This window comes from Orycteropus afer, unplaced genomic scaffold (genome assembly GCF_000298275.1).
Source record: "Orycteropus afer afer isolate SDZICR_OR568_19922 unplaced genomic scaffold, OryAfe1.0 scaffold00344, whole genome shotgun sequence".
NCBI classification, from domain to species: Eukaryota; Metazoa; Chordata; class Mammalia; order Tubulidentata; family Orycteropodidae; genus Orycteropus; species Orycteropus afer.
Window position 1 is genome coordinate 1,205,631 of NW_006921931.1, and position 22,809 is coordinate 1,228,439.

A 22,809-nucleotide genomic window follows, 5' to 3' on the forward strand; every position below is an offset into this window, starting at 1 on the left:
GTTCCTGGCTTTTATTCCCTTTCTCCTGCTCTCTGGTCCTGCTGCTTTGGGCGGGCCTGAGTTTCCTCTCCTCACCTAATCCCTTCGGCTGATTGCTCTTCTCTCTGGCTTCCTGGCTTTTCATCCCCTTTCTCCTGCTCTTCCGGCCTGCTGCTTTGGGCGTCCCTGAGTTGTCTCTTTTCACCTGTAACCCTGGGGCTGACTATCATGATGAATATTAAATGCTGAAAAAACATCCTTAGGTATAAGCCAGGGCTCATCCAGTTACTGAGAATAATGAAATAACATCTAGTATTAGTAATGACACCTAATATTTTCTACGTATGAAGCATTATGTTCAAGTACTTTGCACACATTATCATGTTTACATCTCCTAGCAACTTTAAAGCCAAAGCCCACTTAATAGGTGAGGAAATTGAGGAAGTGTAGAGAGGTAACTTTTCTGAAGTCATATAACTAAGAATTGGTGGAGTCAGGCTTCAAACACAGTCAGATGATTCTGACATAAAATTAAGCACAACATTTAAATCATGCTTATCTTTTTCTCACTTCTGTAATAAAAAAAGATGAGCAGAAAGTAATTTAAAAGTAGCATTTTAAGAAAAGGAATTTGTAAGTAAGCAAGAACCTTTCTAGGACATTTTCAAAAACAAGAAAAGCAGAGGTAAAGAAATACAATGCACTGAAGGGAACAAAACTGTAAAACCTCCTAACACCAGCTCTGGAAGGAACTTGGAGATAATGTATTGGTAGTCTTCAAATTCCTTTTAGCTATAATACCCTTCTGTCCTATTAAGTTTTACTTGAGAAGTCCAAATGCAAAACAAATAAAATCAGATCCACACACAGCCCAGTGCAGCCCCACCTCTCAATTCTATGGCTCTGCAAGAGACCAACTCTTCTGGCATAATGCCTAAGGCATTTGACTGCTAACCAGAAGTCTGGTGGTTCAAACCACTAGCTACTCCTCAGAAGGAAGATGGGACGATCTACTTCTGTAGTGACACTGCCTCGGAAACCAGAGGTGGAGTCACAATGAGTCTGATCTGACTTGATGGTAGTGAGTTAGAGTTTTTCTGGAACTCTTTGAAGATCTAAAACCAAAGCCTTCCCACAAACTTTTCTATAGCAGCAGTTACAAAATCATGCTGCTTACACATTAAACATGAAAAAACCATGAATCCTACAGTTTAATCAAACAGCTTTTTCTAGTATTTACTAAACATTAAGAAGATAAAAATTCTTAGGTGGATAGATAGTGTGGTGGTTATGTTTGTGTATCAACTTGGCTGGGCCTGGTTGAGTGGCTGGGCAGCTGGTGGTAGTTACTCCCCATGATGACACTGGCAATCAACTCCATGGTGGGATCTACCACAAGCAGCTGAGTAGCTGCCTTTGGGATGTAGTCTGCTTCCTGTATATAAGGAGAAGCTTTGGGTATGGTCTCTAGCCTTTGGCAAGCTTGGACCCTGCATGAAGCCATGTTGTTGTCAGCAGCCTGCCATGCTCTGCCAACCTTGGGACTTACAATGGACTTAAGTTAATGGCCTGCCGTGTGGTTTGGTAATGTCGGGGCTGTGCCTTTTTACTTGTCATTGGAGCTTCTCAGCCTCAGCAGCCAACAGCTGTCTGAGTGAAGAAAGGCCTCTAGCTCCAGTGGGCTGGGAGCAGGAGGCAAAGCTGGACCCCAAGGTTGAGGGACTTTCACCTAGCCCCTAGAGCCTGGCACTTTGAACTTGCACTTAAAGCCTCCAAATTTTAAGAATAAACTCCTGTTTGTTAAGGCCATCCGATTTGTGGTATATTCTTGTCAGAGTGGCACTAGGTAACCAGAACAGAATTTGATACCGAGAGAGAGGGGTGCTGCTCTGACAGATACCTAACATCTGGATACAGGAGTAGAGTGTGTCCTTGACCCAAGACCCTGGCAGAGAGACCCAGGCATACGGCATGAGAGACAGTAGGACAGATGGCAAGAGACCGGCATGAGACGGCAGAAGCAGAGCCCAGAGACCGGCATGAGAGACAGCAGGAGCAGAGCCGAGAGAAGCAGCATGAGACAGCGATAGCCTTACCAGCCCATGGAGGAGAAAGCCGGGTGCCATTGGGCGGATGGCTTCCTGGCGGAGTGGGTTGCCTTCGGGCATTAATTGATAAAGAAGACCAGCATAAAATGGAGTAGCAGTTGGCCGGCCCACGGAGCAAGAAAGCCCAGAGTCTTTTGGGCAGAAAGATTTCTGATGGACTGGGTTGCCCTCGGGCATTAATCAGCAGAAGCAGAGAGAATAAACTCCTGTTTGTTAAGGCCATCCCATTTGTGGTATATTCTTGTCAGAGAGGCACTAGGTAACCAGAACAGACAGACAGATAGACAGACAGACAGATAAATAAAGTGGAAGATAAGTTCTAAATAATATAATCTAATTAAGAACAAAATATCACAGATGAGGTTGGGAGGAGGCTTAGAGTATGTGCTGGAGAGGAGATGGAGAGCCCAAGGACAGCAGGAAGACAAGTGTGTTCCCAGGGGCAAACACAGGAAGTGAGAAGGCAGAGAGAGGCCACAGAAGAGGAAATAAAAGGCTGCCACAGAAACAGTGCACAGGGCTGGCTCCATTCTGCCTTCCTTTTCCGTTCTACCCTCAGCCAGTCTGGAATAGTCAGGCTCATGAAGAGCAAATTATTTCCTGGCGTTTCTTCAAAGGATGGGCCAGGGCCTGTCATGGGCAGTAAGCAGGCTTGCATGAGGAGGCAGTCTTTGCCATACACTAGCAAGTATAAAAGCAACTTTGGCAGAAACTATACTCATTCGCTCTTCTTAATACAGGCTCTTTAAAATAGGTGTGTGCGAACAACAATCTACAACAAGAAAATACTGAGCAGTGCTCCATTTTATTATCGATGCTTTCATAGGTAATGCAATTTCTGTCATTCAGTGGATTCTGTGATTGCCACACTGCTGTTTTACAAGCAATGCCCTAACAGCTATATTCCAGTAGCACAGTGAGTGTCTGGTCTAAAATACACAGAGATATATTGAACTAGTTGGTGTCCACGGTTCAGAAAAAAGCCTTCTTGCTTGTAGACTGGGTTATTTCAGAAATAAGATGCAAAATGAAACACCTTACTTTTCCTTCTAGAACACTTCAAAATTAAGAGATCCCATTAAGAGTTATTTTGTGTTATATGTATTTTGGTTTTGTTTTTGAAGTGATAGACTGTGTAGAAATAGAACTAAGAGCAAAGGTTAGAAGAGGAGAGAAAAGGGAAGTGGCAGAGTGTGTGAAAGGAGACTAAGCCAACAGGGCTCTGGGCTGGCTCTCCTATCTGAGGTTTTCCAGAGTTCTTAGGAGTGCTCAGAGATACATCAAAGTTTTGACTCAGTCTTTAGCATCTTTCAAGACTATTTAGTTTATTCATGTTTTTATACTGTAAAGTAACTGCATTAATTGGGACTGGCTTAATCGGGCACGATGGACAAGCTCTTGGTGCTGCCTCTCTTTCTTTATACATCAGATGAAGAAGTTGACCAGATAGCACTCATTTCTGTCCCTTTACATGCTAAACATTTTATGGTTCTAAATGGAAATAATATAGTTACTTTGAGATAAGAGTTAACATTTTTAAAGAACATTTAGAAGAGAGAATACATAATGAATCTCCAAATTTCTAGTTTGTGCTAAGTTTTTTGAAACACTGAAATTTTAAGCAGATAAGGATTAACTTCAGAAAGATTATGAAAGATATCTGGGTCAGTATAAAATGGCAAATAAGTTTCTAGGAAGAGAATGGCTAACTTTTGTTGAGTTTATGGAAAATACAGTGGATAACCCCTAATGTGGTTGTGTGCCACATCAATTCTGACTCACTGTGTCCCTGTGACACAGAGTAGAACTGCCTCATAGGGTTTTGAAGACTATAACTTACAGGAGAGGAGACTGCCATGTCTTTTCTCCTGTGGAGCTACTTGGTAGGTTTGAACTGCTGACCTTTTGGTTAGTAGCCAAGTGCTTAACCACTGTTCCACCAGGGCTCCACGGATGTCTCCTAGGATCCTGGAAATAAGATCAGCCCTTGAGAGTTAAACTTTAGAATAGACATATAATAAACCAAAGGAGAAAGGGCAAAAGAAGTAAACATCCTAACAGCTCTAAGGCTGGCAAGTCTAGAGTATAACCCAACTGCATGTGAGAATGTATCCAAAGAAAGTGTTAATCGGACAAGGTGGTGTTAGGGTGGTCAGCAAAGAAAAGGGTGTCAGAGAGAGAAATGCTGGCAGTATCTAGTGTAAAGGGGCCTGGCCCGTCGCGGATGGGAGCATCAGACCTGCTCAGCTTCTGATTATGCTCTAAGTTTTACATGTACCTTGCCTAAATGAAGAGAATGCACTGGCTGGAGGATGCTCATGTCCTATCCCCTTCGCATTTGTATTTCTCACTTTAAATGAATAAACCGCTATTCTGTTTTGTATCCGGAGATTTGCTTACAGAGAGAAAACTTGGTTGGCCAGAGAAAATTAGGATCCAGTTCCCTTATGGTTATAGTTATAAACTGTAAATTATTTAGTTATTTAAATTGTATTTAAATTGTAAACTGTATTATGTAAACTGTAAATTGTTTATCCAAAAAAACCAAATCCACTGCTGTTGAGTTGATTCTGACTCATAGCAACCCCCACTGGGTTTCCAAGGCCGTAGTTATGGAAGTAGATTGCCCAGTCTTCCTTCCACAGAGTGGCTGATGGGTTTGAACCACCAACCTTCTGATTAGCAGCCAGATACTTTAGGCACTGTGCTACCACAGCTCCTTAAATTATTTACAGTTATAAATAATTATAGTTGTAATTGTAAATTATACTTCCCTTATGGTTATAGGTGTAAAGTGATGTTCTGTTTTATCAACAAGCTTTGGAGAGCTTGTTGATAGAAGTACATCCCTCTGAAATGGATCTTTTCTTACTTCTTAGCCTACAAGATTGAGAGCAAAGCCCTGGCCTATCATGACCTCGTTAGGTACAGCCACTGCCTAGGAGCCCAGGCACAGGTAGGCTGCTTTCTGCCAAGATGTGATCCTTTGTATTCTTGACATTTCCACATAAAGTGATGCCAAGAAGAGGGACAGGCTCCATTTGCTTGGTTACAATGTGTTAGAAGGACACTTCCTTGAATTCTAAACCCAGTATGCTTCTGTAGTTATAGTGGTCACACATAAATGCTAACTAGTAACAGGAAAATTATTGGAAATAAAATAGAAAACACCATTTGTTAATTTGGAATTCTGAAAGTAGTACTAGTTTTTTGAAGTTATTCTTTTAACAAAGGTCTAATTTTCATTAACAATTCTATAAAGTAGGAGCTATTATATCTCTAATGTTAAGAAAATAAAATTAAGAACTCAGGTTAATTAACTTGCCTAAAGTCACAAACTAGTAAGTGGCAGAGCTAGCACTAATCCAGTTTTTTTCTGTCCCAGATCATAGCAGACAGTAGATAAAAGCAGTTAATAAAAGACTCTAAGACCAGCTGCCGGAAGCAGAGAGCAAGGAGAAGTGACAGTTGGAAGCAAAGCACAGAACAAAAGATAATTAGAGAAGCAGAGTGGTTGAGCCTTTCTTTATAGCCTGAACAGCTCTATAAACTTTAATAGTTCCTAAGGGTATTTCCAAATACTACTTTCAAACACCTTAAAGATAAAAGCTGCCTAGTTGGAGAAAGCCAAGACTCATGAAACTGATGGACTTGCCATTTCTCAACACTTGCAAGGTCATCCTGATTACCAGCCGATGTCACATACTGGTCTGTTTCTGTGGTGGTTATGTTTGTGTGTCAACTTGGCTGGGCCTGGTTGAGTGGCTGGGCAGCTGGATGTAGTATTCCCCATGATAAGATTGGTAATCAACTCCTTGGTGGAATCTACTGGGAGCAGCTGAATAGCTGCCTTAGGGAATGTGGTCTGCTTCCTGTATTTAAGCAGAAGCCTTGGGAATGGTCTCTAGCCTTTGGCATGCTTGGACCCTGCATATAGTGTGTTGCTCAGCAGCCTGCTATGCTCTGCCGACCTTGGGACTTAGAATGGACTTAAGTTAATGGCCTGCCATGTGGTTTGGTAACATCAGGACTGTGCCTTTTTACTTGTCAACCTTGGGGCTTCTTAGCCTCAGCAGCCAACAGCTGTCTGAGTGAAGAACTGCCTCTAGCTCCAGTAGGCCGGGAGCAGGAGGCAGAGCTGGACCCCAAGGTTGAGCCTGGCACTTTGAACTTGGACTTAAAGCCTCCAAATTGTAAGACTAAACTCCTGTTTGTTAAAGCCATCCCATTTGTGGTATATTTCTTGTCAGAGTGGCACTAGGTAACCAGAACAGTTTCCTTTCTGGATCAGTTGTACTGTCTGTCATAGCACAGTAAGATACTATGCATACTGAAATCTCAGGTGTTGTCATGCACTGGAATTTATGCTCTAGTAGGAGTGAGAACTGATCTACCACTAAGTGAAGAAGTGACCAAGAATAAGTGATTTATCTTCTCTGCAACTCAGTCTCTTCATCTGCAAAGTGAAGGATGAATTAAGCGAGTGCTATAGTCCATCTGTAGGAGCTCTGGTAGCATAGTGCCTAAGGCACTTGACTGCTAACCAGAAGGCTGGCAGTTCAAATCCACCAGCCACTCCTTGGGCGGAAGGTTGGGCAATCTACTTCCGTAGTGATACTGCCTTGGCAACCCAAGGAGGGGTCACTATGAGTTGGATCCGACTTGATGGCACATAACAACAACATAGTCCACCTGTAAAACTTTATGATTCCCTAAGATTACATCATATTTAAGATAATTTTGTTAATTAAAAAAGGGACTTTCTGAAATATTTTTAAAAGACTGATATAAAATGATTAATTAAATAAATTTGGTACTCAGGAGGGTAAGCTTCAGTAATGTGTAAACTCCTCGGTGGGACATTTCCCTTGACCATACTGCACAATGAGGCACTGTGTGCCATTCCACATCACAACTACTATGCTGATAAACAGCTCAGAAAACGCATTTAAGTAAATTATTGGATTATGATTCATAATGGGCTGTCAAGGCATAGAAACTTATTTTGGGTAGATTTTAAAACTTTGAGGTTGTGTGAAGATCAGTTTATAAATAGGCTGGTTTAAACACAGGGTATACAATATGCCAAAAAGCACACATACAAGTCTCTTCCTTGAACAGTAAATGGCCTGGTTTTTGCTTATATATAGTATGAAAAATAAATTTCAGACCCATACACAAGTTTACGTTGCTTATTAATATATGCTTCTAAAACTAGTTCTTTTATTCATTCCTCTAAAACTGTTTTGTAATAAAAACAATGTTAAATAAAGGATCTGTGCCACTAATTCATCAAATAATTTGCTCATCCTGAATTCATTTCCTAATACATATACAAGGAGGGAGCTGTGGTGGCATAGTGGCTAATACACTTGGCCTGCTAACCAGACGGCTGGTGGTTCAAACCCACCAGCCACTCCTCGGAAGGAAGGTTGGGCAATCCTACTTCCGTAGTGATACTGCCTCGGAAACCCAAGGAGGGGTCGCTATGAGTCGGGTTTGACTCAACGGCACATAACAACAACAACAACAATACATATACAAAGCTACTTCATTTTAAAAATAAAAACAAGTTAGTATTTATGGAGTACTTATTATTTGCCAAGCACTATTCTAAGAACTTTCATTGCAATAATTACTTTTAATCCTACAAAGTGGAAACTACTCTTATTCTCATTTTATAGATGAAAAAGCTGAAGTAGAAGGTTTAAGTAACTTGCTGACAGTCACACTATCTTGTAAGTGGTGAAACAGGAATTCAAATCCAGGCTTTACTCAATAACTGCCTACCTTCCCCATCGTGTCCTCCTTTTGACTATGTACTTCTTGAGGACAAGGAACAAATCTCACGCCTTTTTCTGGCATAGAACATTTCTCTAGTGACTAGGAGAGTACTGCCGCACAGTGAGTACTCAGCATGCCTACAGACTTGAATCTAATCCTCATCCTACAATGATCATCTTATCAAGTTAGCTATGAGCAACAAGGGAGCTCTGGTGGCGTAGTGCCTAAGGCATTTGACTGCTAACCAGAGGGCTGGAGGTTCAAACCCTCCAGCCACTCCTTGGAAGGAAGGTCTACTTCCGTAGTGATACCACCTCAGAAACCCAAGGAGGGGTCACTATGAGTCAGATCCGACTCGAGGGCAATGTGTATAAGCAACAAATTAACTCTCTTTAATGCAGACAAATCTCCACATAACTTACTTTATTTTTAGTGGTAGAAAGATGATAAAGGACACTGTGAGGTGTGTGTGTGTGTGGAGGGATGGGCAGGGACATGGCACACTGAGATTAAAAATGTGAGACACACTTTCATGTCTGATTCACTCCACTTTCAAAAAATGTCAGTCTAAGAGTTTATAAATTTAGCTTCAATTTAAGAAACCACCTTAAAACTAGGCAGAGAGAAAGGAATATTAAATTCTCATCAAAAGGAGACTCCTTTCTAGAGTACATAGGGAGCTGGAACACTTTGCTGTCAGATAACTTCAGTTTTCAAAGATAGAGATTGAACTTTAAGCAGCTAATGATAAAAAACAATGGGTATGTTAATGCAAACATGTACACTAGATTTGATAGTGTCCTCCCCAAATTTACATCCACCTGAAACCTCAGAATGGGACCTCATTTGGAAACAAGATCTTTGCAGACATTCTTAAATTAATACTAGGTCATACTGGATTAGAATGGGCCCTTGGATCCAACATAACTGGTGGCCTTATAAGAGGAGAGGATACACAAAAAAGGAAGAATGCTATGTGATCATGAGACAGAGATTAGAGTGACATATCTATTAGAGTGACATATCTACAAGCTACAGAATTTCAAGGATTGCTAGCAACACTCAGAAGCTAGGAAGAAGTAAGGAAGGTCTTTTAACTACAGCCTTTAGAGGAAGCCTGGCTCGGCTGACACCTTGGTTTCACTTTCTAGTCTCCAGAAATGTGAGAGTAAATTTGTTGTTTTAAGCCACCAAGTTTGTAATCTGTTACAGCAGCCCCAGGAAACTAATATAACATTTTACTCCCTTTTTAATGTAAGTAAAATTTTACAATATTTTATTTTTACTTCACTACTTACAGTGCACTTTCCGTATCTGCTATATTTTCTTCCATTTTCTGTGACTACATAGAGGTAAATAAAGTTGTCATGAGATCCTACAGCCAGGAAGGTACCATCTAGAATGAAACAGGAAAAAGTGTTGACTAGAGAAATATAATGACAGATTTATTTCCTGTTATTTTAGTGGATCTATATACCAAATGGTATTTCACAAATGTGGTTACATCTCATCAATTTGACTGTTATTTCACATTTGGTGAATGAATTATTCCCCACCTCCCATTATTTTTTTTTTTATTGCAATGTTATTTATTTATTTTTTTTATTAGGATTTGGGTGAAGATTTACAGAGTAAATTCACTTTTCATACAGCAGTTCACATACACCTTGTCTCATGTCATTGACCAAAATTTACAATGCAGCAGCTCCCCTCCCACTTCCTCCCCACAGTTACCTCCTCCCAATGTCCATCCCTTCATACTCTTCTGCACCCTGAGCTATCTCCCTGTGCATAAGCAGCCCTTCCTTCTCCCATGATTGTTCTCTCCAGGGCGTGTGTCTACTTGAGGTAAATGTTTAACTCACATGCCTGTACTTTGTTTGGCTGGAAACCACAGTTGTGGGTTCAATTCCAGACCTGAAGGGCAACTAGGGGCCACAGTCTCAGTGGTTACACCAGGCTCCATTGGACCAGCAAACCTGGTCCCCACCTTCTTCTTTTTTTTTTTTTTTTGCCTCCAAACGATTTTGAGTTTTGTACCACATTATTCTCCCTCTTTATGTAGGATCTCCTACATCCCTTCCAAGTGGATGGCAGTGGTAGCTGGGTACCATCTAGTTCTTCTGGTCTCATAGTTGTATAGGTTGCAGATCGGATGGTGTACCAGTCGCTAGGACTGATTGTTTCCATTAATTTTGGTTTTCTTCTTTCTTCTTGACAAGGAGAGACCTGTTGTTGCACCTAGATGGCAGCTTCCTAGCTTTTAAGGTCCCAGTCGCTACTCGCCAAAGTAGTAGGTGGAACAATGTTTTGTATAGTATGTTATGCCAATTGAGCTTGATGTCCCCTGCCCCACCTCCCATTATTAAACAAACTTTTGAAAAACAATCAGGCATCTAGTAGACTACACCATCCTCTCTTGGAGATGCTCAGAAGCCTTAGGGTCTATACTCAGCTCCTTCTAGTTAGCTAAAAACTGGCCCCTGGATTCAGAAGCAGGCTAACATGGACATCAACCTGCTTTTACAGGTGCAAGAACACAGTATTCATATAGCATAGTGAGCGTACAACTGCTTGTTTCAGCTGAGCACACAGGTTCTTTCCAATTACAAGGGTAGGTTCTCTTGGGCAGGGACCATGTTCTCTTCTTTTATGGTCTCCTCCATTGTAGCTACCACAGTGCTAAGTCCATAACAGATAATCAATTAAGGTCCATTTGATCTTTGGATTTCAACTGTTATATCTGCATTGGTTATCTGGTATTACAGTACTTACAACACACACACACACACACACACACACACACCCGCAAACAAAAAAAGAGTAACTTTCTACTTCAAGTTAACTCCTGCCAGGTTTATAGTTTAAAGCAAACACTCTTCTATCCTTGGACCCCATGCTGACCCCAAACCATTGGAATATATTTTCAAATATAAGAAAGTGTCACTCAGACTAACTTCAGGGAAGAATGGTATGAATAAAAACCATAATAATAAAGAGGAAAATGAATTAGAGTATTATTATGGAAACTTAATTCACATTTTGAATAAAGTATAAAGAATTATTCAAAGCAAAAATGAATTTATCAAATTCCTATATAAACTGCTAAGCTTTTTATTTAATGCATCAATCATTACTATGTAAACAGTGATAGTATAAATAGACACTAAAGAACTTAAAGGGCCTATGAAATTTATACATTTTGAATATTACCATAATTTGTTTTATACTGTTATATACAAAGAAAGGTTACTAAATACATGTAACATCAGCGTAGTACATACTCAAAATTCCAAGTATGTGTAGTTAAAAAAAGAAAAGGGTTTGACTGCACTATATTCAGCTTTCAGTTGCAAATGTAGTCCTAACAGTTTGTTCTAAATTTTATGTTTGATTTACAATGTCATTTAACGTTAGCAGTTCTTTTGCGTTTCCTGCAGATCTTAATCTGATGTTGGGGAAAACATATTCAACATTTAACAACTCTAGAGATTTAAAGAAAAAGTAGCCAACTTTATCAAAGTAAAAATACGCAATTACAATGAAGTGCTGGTAATGCCAAAGTGGGTGGTAAATCTGCCTACCTATTGAGTAGCGCATCACAGACAGCTGTTCATTCCCATCTGTGTGGATAGAAACTAGATCTCTGGTTTCTGCATCCAGAACAAACCACCTGTTAAGAAGTAACAATCAAAATTTTCTTCAGATATAAGCATTTAGAAAGAGAAAAAAAAGCTTTCCTCTATTAAAAAAAAAATTTAATAGCCCTTCTACAGGATAAAGGAGTCCTAGTGGTATAGCGGTTAAAGCGCTCAGCTGCTGGTGGTTCGAACCAACCAGTTGCTCCACAAGAGAAAGATGTAGCAGTCTGTTTCCTTAAAGATGGTTCACAGCTTTGGAAACCCTATAGGGCAGTTCTACTCTGTCCCACAGGGTCACTATGAATTGGAATGTACTCCATGGCAGTGGGTTAGAGTAGTATGTCTTTCTCTTCTAATGAAAGGTGAGTGCATTTTGAAAAACACTGCTAGATATAGTATAAATATGTTAACATAGGCCTGGGCATATTCTCATTTCTACCCAGGTATTCACTGAATGAATGCCAGCTCTGTCTCTCTGTTAGGCAACGACTAAATAGAAAATAAGATGATGACAGGATCAGTGTCTTGAAGATTACACCAGAGTTTGGGAAAAGGAAACAAGCCAACTGAAACAAAGGACAATTAAGTACCAATCTCAGTGATGGTGACTAAATATAATAAAGGAACACATAAAAGGAAAATGAATGATGGCAGCCATAGAAAAACCTTTAGGAGGAGGTAAGATAGGAGTTGAGCTGAACGCTGCGGTAAAGAACTACAGGCAATTCAGGCAGGAGGAGTGGCAGCTATATAGCTACGGAGCTGGAAGGAAAATGGACAGTGAAGATGGCCAGTTCACTTAATATGATTTCATAAGCATCAGCAGGGGGCACCCTGCCTCTGCAATACTTCCAATACGTGTCTCTGGAAATTCTTTGACAGGGATAGCTTTTCAGGAAAAAAAAAAAACATAATTAAAATGCCTGTTGATTTAAATCCAACTACAATAAAAATGACTATTATCAGATCTTTTCCTAAGTGTACTTGAAGGAGGGGATAAGTGCTTCAAAAGAGCATGATAAAATACAAGGTATAAGGCAAAAACTGGGACTAAGGATGGACAACTTAAGGATGGATGGGTATCTCAGGAAGCATCTCCGGATGGAAGGCAGGTTATGGACTGCAGGAAGAGCTGCTTGGAAGAGTTTAGAGTTGAGCACTTCCTGGGTCACAGTAGGCAATAAATATTTGTAGAATGAATAGAACAGATAAACGTAAGTCTTGAATATGACAAAAGCCAAGTTTTATTACGAGTTTATTAAATAGTAGCACTTTATGTAGGAAGAAATGGTTGCAGTGGACAGAATGGGACAAAACTAGAGAAATAAAACCACTAACTTAATCTCATATAACTGGACAGGACAAGAGTAACAAGTTTTATTATTAATTATCCAGATGGGAAAAATTATCCACCACTAAAATAAACCAATAAAAGGAATCATAATGATTCCTTTAATTTTAAAAGCAATATAGGATAACTAATACCTATATTGCTAATTTCCTCTCTAGATTAAAAATGTATTATTTAGGGAAAGAATTTAAAAGGGAGAGTGAGCGAACGAGAGCAAGAGTGCAAGCCAGTGGTGCTGCTTAATATGCCCCAGTGCTTTCCAAGTAGGAAATGAAAGACTAAAGACCCCAGCTCCTTATCTATCAATGAAACTGTTCATTTTAGTGACTTGTGAGCTGAAAATTCTGGGCAGATAACCTAATTCATAAATTCTGTAATCTAGCCAGGTAAGAGAAATAGCTTCTATATGGGAATACTAGAATTTAAAGGCCAATCAGCAGGAAATTGGCACTCTGAAGCCATATACTGCATGTTTATTGATCATTTCCATTTCAAACACTGTGTAAGAAACACACTTTATAGCAACTGGATAGCACTTTTAGATTACAGATTTCTTCTGAGGGTGTTGTTGTTGTTGTTATTTGCCGTCGAGTCCGCCCCGACTCATAGTGACCCCTCCTTGGGTTTCTGAGGCAGTATCACTATGGAAGTAGGATTGCCCAACCTTCCTTCCGGGGAGTGGCTGGTGGGTTTGAACCGCCAGCCTTCTGGTTAGCAGTCAAGTGCCTTAGGCACTATGCTACCAGAGCTCCCCTTCTTCTGAGGATATAATTCATTAATAAATTTTTATGGCCACCATTGTGAAATTCCTCTGGGCCAGGAAATGCCAAGTTAATTATCTTTTTTGAGCAAGGGAATGAAGTGGTATTCCAACTCAGACTGAACAGACATCTCAAGAACAACAAGATACAGTACCACTCTGTAGCTATCAGGTTTCACTTTTTAACAAGTTTATAGAAACTTTACAACAACACCTTGTTGTTGTTGTTGTTGTTATTTGCCATCGAGTCGGCCCCGACTCATAGCGACCCCTCCTTGGGTTTCCAAGGCAGTATCACTACGGAAGTAGGAATGCCCAACCTTCCTTCCGAGGAGTGGCTGGTGGGTTTGAACCGCCAGCCTTCTGGTTAGCAGTCAAGTGCCTTAGGCACTATGCTACCAGAGCTCCTTAGGCTTTTAAAAATTACCAGTTTTTATTCTGGAGAAGCCATAACTGATACTGTTTTTAAGACTGTTTCCAAGTCAGTTTAATCTTCCTAGGGAAATTGCATACAATTTTTTGGAAACTCCCTTTAAAAATAATAAAAAGCCAGAATGCCTGGTATAATAAGGTGAGGAGAAATATAAAACCCTTAGTCATGTACTGGTTAGAGATAATGGTTATCAAAAAAGAAAAATACACACACACAGTCTGTTTTTCTATTTCCTTAATTATATATCCAAAATGAATTCTACTTTTGGCAAGCATATTTTAGTAATAATTCAGTAACTTTGTTATTAAAGATACAACTTCCATATGGATCCCAGCAATAATTTTAAGCCGCCATCCTTTTCACTGCATGGACTTTGTTCTATCCTCAGGAAAGACTTTTGGGCATAGGACCACTGCCCCTAACAATGGTATGGAGAAGACAAAAACTCCTCTAGCAAAGGACATTTCCTTTGAGTTTTAAAGACATAGTTAAATCTTTATTCTGTTTAGTTGCATTTTTATTCTGGCTTAAAGCTTCTGCTTCAGGGTTATTTGTAATCACTGTGTTGGTTGTCCTTGAGTCTACTCTGACTCATGGTGACCCCGTGCATGCAGAGTAGAAATGTAGGCTGTGACCTTTTGGAAGCAGATCATCAGGGTTTACCTCTGAGGTACCTCTGGGTGGGTCTGAATTCCCAACTTTTTGATTAGAAGTCCAGTGCTTAACCAAGGTACCCATCCAACAATTCATAATACTAAACTACTACTGTGAATTTTTTTTAAATTGTTTTATGTGTATTTATTTACTTCAGTTATAAAGGAGCTCTTGTAGTGTAATGCTTAAGGCATTTTGGCTGCTAACGAATGGGTTGGTGGTTTAAACCCACTAGCCGCCATGTGGAAGAAAGAGGCAACAATCTGCTTCTGTAAAGATTTACCACCTTAGTAACCCAATGGGGGTCGTGTTGAGTTGGAATCGACTTGATGGCACTGAGTTTGTTTTTTTTAATCATTTAGGTTATAATCTACTTGGGGGAGGGACTATGTCTCAGATTTCTTTGTACCACTCACTCCATCTACTACTGTACTGTGCAAGTTGCAGGTGTTTGATAAGCAGTTGGCTCAGTAAGTGATTCAAAACTGGGGTTGTATAAGGAAGAATCCAGGTAAATTCATGCTGATGGAGTTCAAAGACACTGTGCACTCTCGAAAATGAACTCGTACTACAGTGAATGGGAGCTCTGGTAGTGTAGTGCCTAAGGCATCTGACTGCTAACCAGAAGGCTGGAGGTTCAAACCCACCAGCCACTCCTCAAAGGAAGACTGGGCAACCTACTTCTGTAGAGATATACAGCCTTAGAAACCCAAGGAGAGGTCGCTATGAGTTGAATTGACTCAAAGGCAGTGAGTTTTATTAAAGTTAATACTGAAAGTTACTCTCTTCTAATTAAAGGACACTGACATCTCCCCTATAAACAGAAGGAGCATTTCTTAGGCTCAGAATCTTTAAAGTCACACTGGCCAGTACTTTATTTTTATCATATTTCACTTCCCATTCTATTTATGGCAGGTGATAATAGCTTTCTATTTATGGTAGTGAAAGAAAATGTTCTTTTAAAAGATATTTATCTAAATATAAAAAATTGACTCAAATTAAAAACAAAATATATCTAATATTTAGGAATATAGTAAATATTGTGAGGATATCTTGGACAAGCCTAGAGGCTTGGTCTTAATTCTGGTTTTGTCCTGCCCCACTGATGACTTGTCCAAGTCACCATCAAAATCAGTGAGTTGAGCTGAATCCGTTAAAGCCTTGCCAGGCCTAGGATTCTGTGATTCCAAGTCTAAACCTGTATTAAATTATTTATCCACTCACTCAGTTCATTTTCCCAGTTTGCTTCCTTGTCAAAGTTGCCACTGTCACTATCACTATAGACTAGAAACTCTGGGGTCTTCTTTGAAGTCAAGTCCCTCAGTCTACACTCCCCTTTCAATCCTTGTATGTTATAAATGGTGGTAGTACATTCTGGTTCAATTCTTTTGATTTCTTTCTCTAAAACATTTTTCAGCTTTAATTTTTACTTTTTATTCTCCTTTTATCACTTCAAGCCTATTGATTTCTCCAGTTCTGGATATCTCACCTCCACTGACCAGGCTATGAAATCACTATGGCAAAAACCTCCTCCCCTTAAATACTGTATCTTCGTTTGGAAATAGAACTGGGTACAGTCAAGAATGTAGTAAGTTCAGGCTGTCTAGAGAATTTTGTCTGAATTGATTCAGACCTGACATCCTTATGGGATGGTAAATATATCTGCTTTTCTGAGGTATAGAGGTGGTATTAAGGTAAGTACTCTCTGAGAACTGGTTTCAGAAAATAGGAAGGGAAAGGACGATTAACTGGGGTCTTGGAAAAATCATGAGGAATGTATTTTTTATCAATAATTCAGAGATTATAAATGTTCACATTCATAATGGTACAGGTTCACATGTATTGTGAACTTCATGAGAAAACTTTTAATCTCACAAAAAAATCTAAAATCTACTTGTACACATGTAGTCTTCATTTCAGTTGAGAAGATTCTATCCTTATAAAAAGTCCTGAGTACTGATATTACCCTGATACCAAAACCATGTGATGTATAAGAAAATGACAGACTAATATCCCTTATGAAACAGATGCAAAAATCTTCAACAAATACTAGCAAACTGAATCTAGCAACAAATAAAAAAAAATTATACATTTTAAATTATAAATCCAAGTGGGATTTAGCCCAGGAATGAAAGGTTGATTTAACATCTGAAAATCAATTAATACTCTCTATTAACAGAATAAAGGACAAAAACGATATGATCATCCCAATGGACCAGAAAAAATAGTTGACAAAATCCAACATTGTTTCATGATTAAAAACATTTAATAACGTAAGAATAGAAGGAAACTTCCTCAACATGATAAAGTGAATCAATAAAAAACCCACAACTATTACACTAGCAACAACATCTGACTGTGTGGATCAAATTATCCATAACAAATTATGGATAACATTGCAAAGAATAGGGATTCCAGAACACTTAACTGTGCTCATGAGGAATGTCTATATAGATCAAGAGGCAGTCATTCAAACAGCACAAGTGGATTCTGCATGGTTTAAAATCAGGAAGGGTGTGCGTCACAGCTGTTTCCACTTACTGTACTCATTCAATCTGTAAACTGAGCAAATAATCTGAGAAGATGGACTATATGAAGAAGAACATAGCATCAGGACTGGAGAAAGACTCATTAACAACCTTAGATATGCAGAAGACACAATCTTGCTTGTTGAAAATGAAGAAGACTTGAAGCACTTACTGAGGAAGAGCAATGACTAGCCTTCAGTATAGATTATACTTAATATAAAGAAAACAAAAATCCTTACAAGTGGACTAATAAGCAGCACCATGATAAATGGAGAGAAGACTGAAGTTGTCAAGGATTTTGTTTTATTTGGATCCACAATCAACAGCCATGGTAGCATCACAAAACGCCCATGGAAGCAGTAGTCAAGAAATCAAATGACATATTGCATTGGGCAAATACGCTGCCAAAGACCACTTTAAAGTGTTAAAAGACAAAGTCAAGGATGTCCACTTGCACCTCTTTTACTCAACACTGTACTGAAGGTTCTAGGCAGGGTAATGAGGCAAGAAAAACAAACAGAAAGCATCCAAATCAGAAAAGAGGAAGTCAGATTATCTCTATTTGCAGATTACATCATTTTGCATGCAGAAAATGCTAAGAAATATAATAAAAACTATTAGAGCTTCAGGATATAAGAACAATAAACAAAAATTATATTTCAATATACTAGCAATAAACATTCCAAAATAAAATTAAGAAAACAATCCCATCTATAATAGCATCAAAAAGAATAAAATACTTAGGTAAAAATTTAACAAAAGAAGCATAAGACTTCTACATTGAAAACTGTAAAACACTGCTGAAAGAAATTCAGTGTCTGTATAAACGGAAAAATGTCCACGTTCAAGGACTGAAAGAACTGTTAAAATGGCCATATTCCCCAAACTGATGTATAGATTCAATATAATCCCTATCAAAATCTGATCCTAAAATTCATGTGGACACTGAAGGGACCAGAATAGCCAAAACAATTTTGAAGAACAAAGTTGGAGGACTCACACTTCCTGATTTCAAAATTCACTATAAAGCTAAGTAATCAAGACTGTAGTACTGGCATAAGGATAGACATACAGACCAATGGGCCAGAACTGAGAGATCAAACACAAATCCTTATGTCCATGTTCAACTGATTTTTGACAACACTGCTAAAGACAATTCAACAGGGGAAAGGATAGTCTTTTCAGCAAATGGTGCTAAAACAAGTGGGCATCCACGGGCAAAAGAATGAAGTTGAGCTCCTACCTTATCCCTGTAAAAAAATAAACTTAAAATGGGACAGAGACCTAAATGTAAGAACTGAAACTATAAAATTCTTAGAAGAACACACAGGGGTAAATCTTTATGATAGTGAATTTCTTAAAAAGGACACTAAAAGCATGAAAACAACTCATTGCTGCTGAGTTGGATCCGACTCATAGTGACCCCTCCTTGGGTTTCCGAGGCAGTATGTATCACTACGGAAGTAGATTGTCCAACCTTCCTTCTGAGGAGTGGCTGGTGGGTTTGAACCGCCAGTCTTCTGGTTAGCAGTCAAGTGCCTTAGCTACTATGCTATAACTGGCTTAACTTTAGCTTAAGTCACTTAATTGTGACCTCATTTTAAGTTTGTTAAGTATAATTTCACAGCCACATAAAATGTTAAAATAACTTCAGGTGAATTTAAATTAAATCAATTTTTCCTTAAAAACTAGAGCTCTGTATGTATGTTAGAATGTGTATGTGTACACACACGCACACTCATGTCTGCATCCGTCCAAATGATGTATCTTCATGATTCAAACCCCCTAGCATTCCATTCATTCAATGTTTAACTCTCTCATGTATATATACTATATATAAAGTATTCTTTTAAAATATGTCAGCCAATGATTTAATCTTCAAAGATCAGACTTCCTTAAAATATTTCTAACTAATGCTATAAACACCATAAACAATTCTCAGAGTAGAATCAGAGCAGTAGAAAGAGACAGGGTAAGGTGCCACCAAAAACAAAAACAAAAAACCTGAATTAAAATTCCAACTCAATCATAAATGATTGAGACTCTGGATCTTAGTTCCTCTCTTCTGCAATAGAGATACTAGTAAATTCTTTGTTGGGATCTTGTTAAGATGAGAAACAACGTATAAAAACTCAGCACAAGGACTGACATCAGATGCTCAGTAAGTAGATGCTCTTATGACTTTAGCATTTATAGTATCTGGTTGCCAAACATATGGATCTAAAGTGAATGGCTTTGTGATATTCTGAAAAGCAGATCAGCACTGCAGTGTAGGTTGTTTCCTGAGTGCTTAAAACAAATTTACAATCTATATAATGTAAACTATGTTTTTGAGAAGTCTGAAATAGTAAAGCAAATTACCACCAACTGCTCTCTTAAGTGTCTAATTGTAAAATTCAGTATTTCACAACTGATCTAATAATATCTCTAATTACGTATCTAAATCTCAAAGTTTATCTTTAGTTTATAGATGTTTTCCCATGATTCTGAAAGATTTTTGAAAGCACTCTGTATGACAAGGAATTTCAACATTTTGACATTCCAGAGGTGTTAATTTCGACCCAACAACTAAAGGGCAAAACTTACTACAAAAAACTAAATGACTAAAGTGTGTGTGTGTGTGTGTGTGTGTGTGTAAGAGCTCTGGTGGCACTGACTGCTAACCAGAAGGCTGGAGGTTCAAACCCACCAGGCACTCCTCAGAAGGAAGACTGGACAATCTACTTCCATAGAGATACCACCTCGGAAACTCAAGAAGGGGTTGCTTTGAGTCAGAATCAACTCGTCGGCAATGAGTTTGGTTTTTTGGTTGTATGTGTATGTGTGCTGGAGGAGGGGTCAGGGTTAAATTAACTAGTTGATTTAAATCATAGGAACAAAAACCAGTATTTTGAAATAGTGTGTTCATGACAGTTTCACCCTATTACAAATTAGGATTCCCTACTTTCTATGGATTCAACTTTTGGAAAAACTAACTTTATTTTTTCCCTCTGCTTCCTTAAAAAGGAAATTAAGTTATTTGTGATGTAGTATACTTATCAGCAGAGGCAACATACAAGAGTCAAATAGTAGTATACAGATAATAACCTTGCAAAGGTACCATAAGAGGTCTGCAGGACAGGCAATTAACAATGATTCCAGTAAATACACCTTTATTATGGATCTGTGTAGCATTCGAAAATGATGACAAAAGCTAGAGCACAAACAACTTATAAAATCTCAATTGAGTTATACTTAGATTCAATTCTCTTCCTTACATAAAACATAATGAAAATTTCTGATACCTCCATAATCTCACAGAGAGTTAAGTCTTTGTTTATTTATCACCTTTCTCAATGAAGCCTATCATGACCACCCTATTTATCATCTCGCAACTGCACCTCCCTCCCATTCTCCTACACTCTATTTCCCCTCCTGCCACAGCTCTTATCATTTTCTGACACACCTATAATTAGTTGCAATGTGTTTTTTTTAATTTTGCCTCCTTCACCCCCACCCCCATTAAAATATGGGCATACATTTTCATTTTGTTCTCTGATGTACCCTGAATGCACAAAGCAGTGTCTACCAAATTGCAGGTGCTCAATAAATTATTACTGTATGATTGAATGACTGGTTTATATAACAGATAAGAGCAACATGCACATTAGTGTGCCACTTAAGAGATTAATTCTCCAGATTAGATTGAGAATATTCCTAAGTAACAATTTTAACACCCCACCACTTCAGATTACTCAGCTCACATTTCCCTTAAAGACCCTACCTGCCTGAGTGCGTTCCTATGGCCACCACTGTGCCACTTGGATGAAAATCTGCACAGTGTCCTGGTTCCTAGAAGAGAGACAGACAGCTGTTGGGGAGTTCATTACAAAGTCTCCCTAAATCTATGGGAATAGTGGCAAAAACGTATTTGAAAATAACTTGCTTTATATAATCATGGGATTCCAATCAACAGCATTATAACTGATGGTAAATATCACATGGATATAAGAGGAAAAAGAATTTCAGAGCAGAAGGTAATATGAGCAATTTGCTGGCAGAGTGCTGAGGAGAAAGGACAACTTTATGGCTAGGCAGTGGAAACAGTAATAAAGATAATAACAACAAACAGTCCTATAGAGTCTAACAAGAACTTGCATACACCTCTGGGCTAGAAAAAGTGTTATCTGGGTGGAGTAGGGAGAAAACACATTAAGAGACCAACTCACAAAGAAGACAGTAAGTAGAATCTGTTAGTGAGCAGCACATACCCAATACAACTGTACTACCACCAGAAGCCCAGATAATTCCGTAACAATTGATGCGTCATGAATACGTAAAGACTTTATGATTTTCACAACTGACATTGGTAGAAAAACTAACGTTTTATCCTGTTAATTGGCTTTTTTTTAAATGAGTTCCTATTATTACTTTATAACTAGACATTTCTCCTCCATTCCACCCTCTTAATGTGTGGTTAGATCAATGCTTAATCTTTCTTCCTTTGTTGCTCCCAACTGCTAGTTTGGGGAGTTTTCCAAACGGTTCACACGCACATCTGCTTCACTCACATCTACTAGTCTGGTCCATTCCAGCCTGTGCTCCACTGAGTTCCACATGCACACCTGCCTGTCCTGAGCACACGTCAATAGTAAATCTTTGAAGGGATGTGTGGCAAGACCCCAAAGCTCATCTGTGTGACCCTGAAAACGAAACACACCCATTATCATAAGAAACAAAGGGCATCATCAAAAATATTCAGTTAATAATTAAAATTGCACAGCATACCTGTACTTCTATATGGAAGCCATCATTAAACGTTCCCCGTAAAATAAAGTTCCGTGATGTGCCTACTAAAAATTGATCTGCTTTTCCTTCTGCTACAGCTCTGATTGTTCCATACTGATCAGGAACCTGGAAAAAAAAATGAATCTGTCAAGTCACCATACATGCATTACTATGTACCAACGATCACCTGAAGACAACATTTATAGCTGTAAGTAATTGTAACTGTTGCTGTCAAGTCCATTCTGACTCATGGTGACCCCAAGTGGGTCACAGCAGAACTGGGCTCTGCAGGGGTTTCAATGGCTGAGTTTTTGGAAGTAGATCATAGGGCTTTCTTTGGAGGAGCCTCTGGGGGAACTCCAATCGCTAACCTTTCCATTAGCAAACTTCGTGCTATCTGTACCACTTGGGCACTGCTGTAAGCAACTGTGGGGTCATAAATCTTACATAAAATTCCAAATCTGAAAAGCACACGGTAATCATACATTAATCATAATTCATTTGGAGTCCACATTCAGACAATTAAGTTTTATAACACAGAAGTTAAAATGCATTTTTATCAGTTAAAATGCATCTGTCAATTTTAAATCTACTTTTTATATGGTTTTAAGATGTAAAGTTTAGAAGTAGGGGAAAAAGGAGTAAGAATTACTAGATTACATGAAGAATGTAGTCTGGGTTTGTTATTAGCTATGTTATTCTGAGTAAGTGCAGTGTAGTAAATTACTTTGTGTGGCTTTTCTACCCATAAGTCTTTGTAAACTCCAAGGTGGAATTTGCTATGAGCAACTGAGGAGCTCCTGA

At 38.8% G+C, this 22,809-nt stretch overlaps 1 protein-coding gene across 1 annotated transcript in view; it reads right to left on the reverse strand.

Annotated features, from left to right (window-relative positions):
• The window catches only part of EML4 (EMAP like 4), a 123,505-nt gene that overhangs the window by 8,482 nt on the left and 92,214 nt on the right, over nucleotides 1-22,809 (reverse strand). Inside the window, exons 16-20 of the mRNA XM_042782495.1 lie at nucleotides 22,006-22,131; nucleotides 21,789-21,920; nucleotides 21,002-21,069; nucleotides 11,456-11,544; nucleotides 9,170-9,267 (exon numbers count right to left, since the gene is read on the reverse strand). Of these exons, the coding sequence (XP_042638429.1) occupies nucleotides 9,170-9,267; nucleotides 11,456-11,544; nucleotides 21,002-21,069; nucleotides 21,789-21,920; nucleotides 22,006-22,131 (513 nt within the window). The remainder of the gene's footprint in view (nucleotides 1-9,169; nucleotides 9,268-11,455; nucleotides 11,545-21,001; nucleotides 21,070-21,788; nucleotides 21,921-22,005; nucleotides 22,132-22,809) is intronic.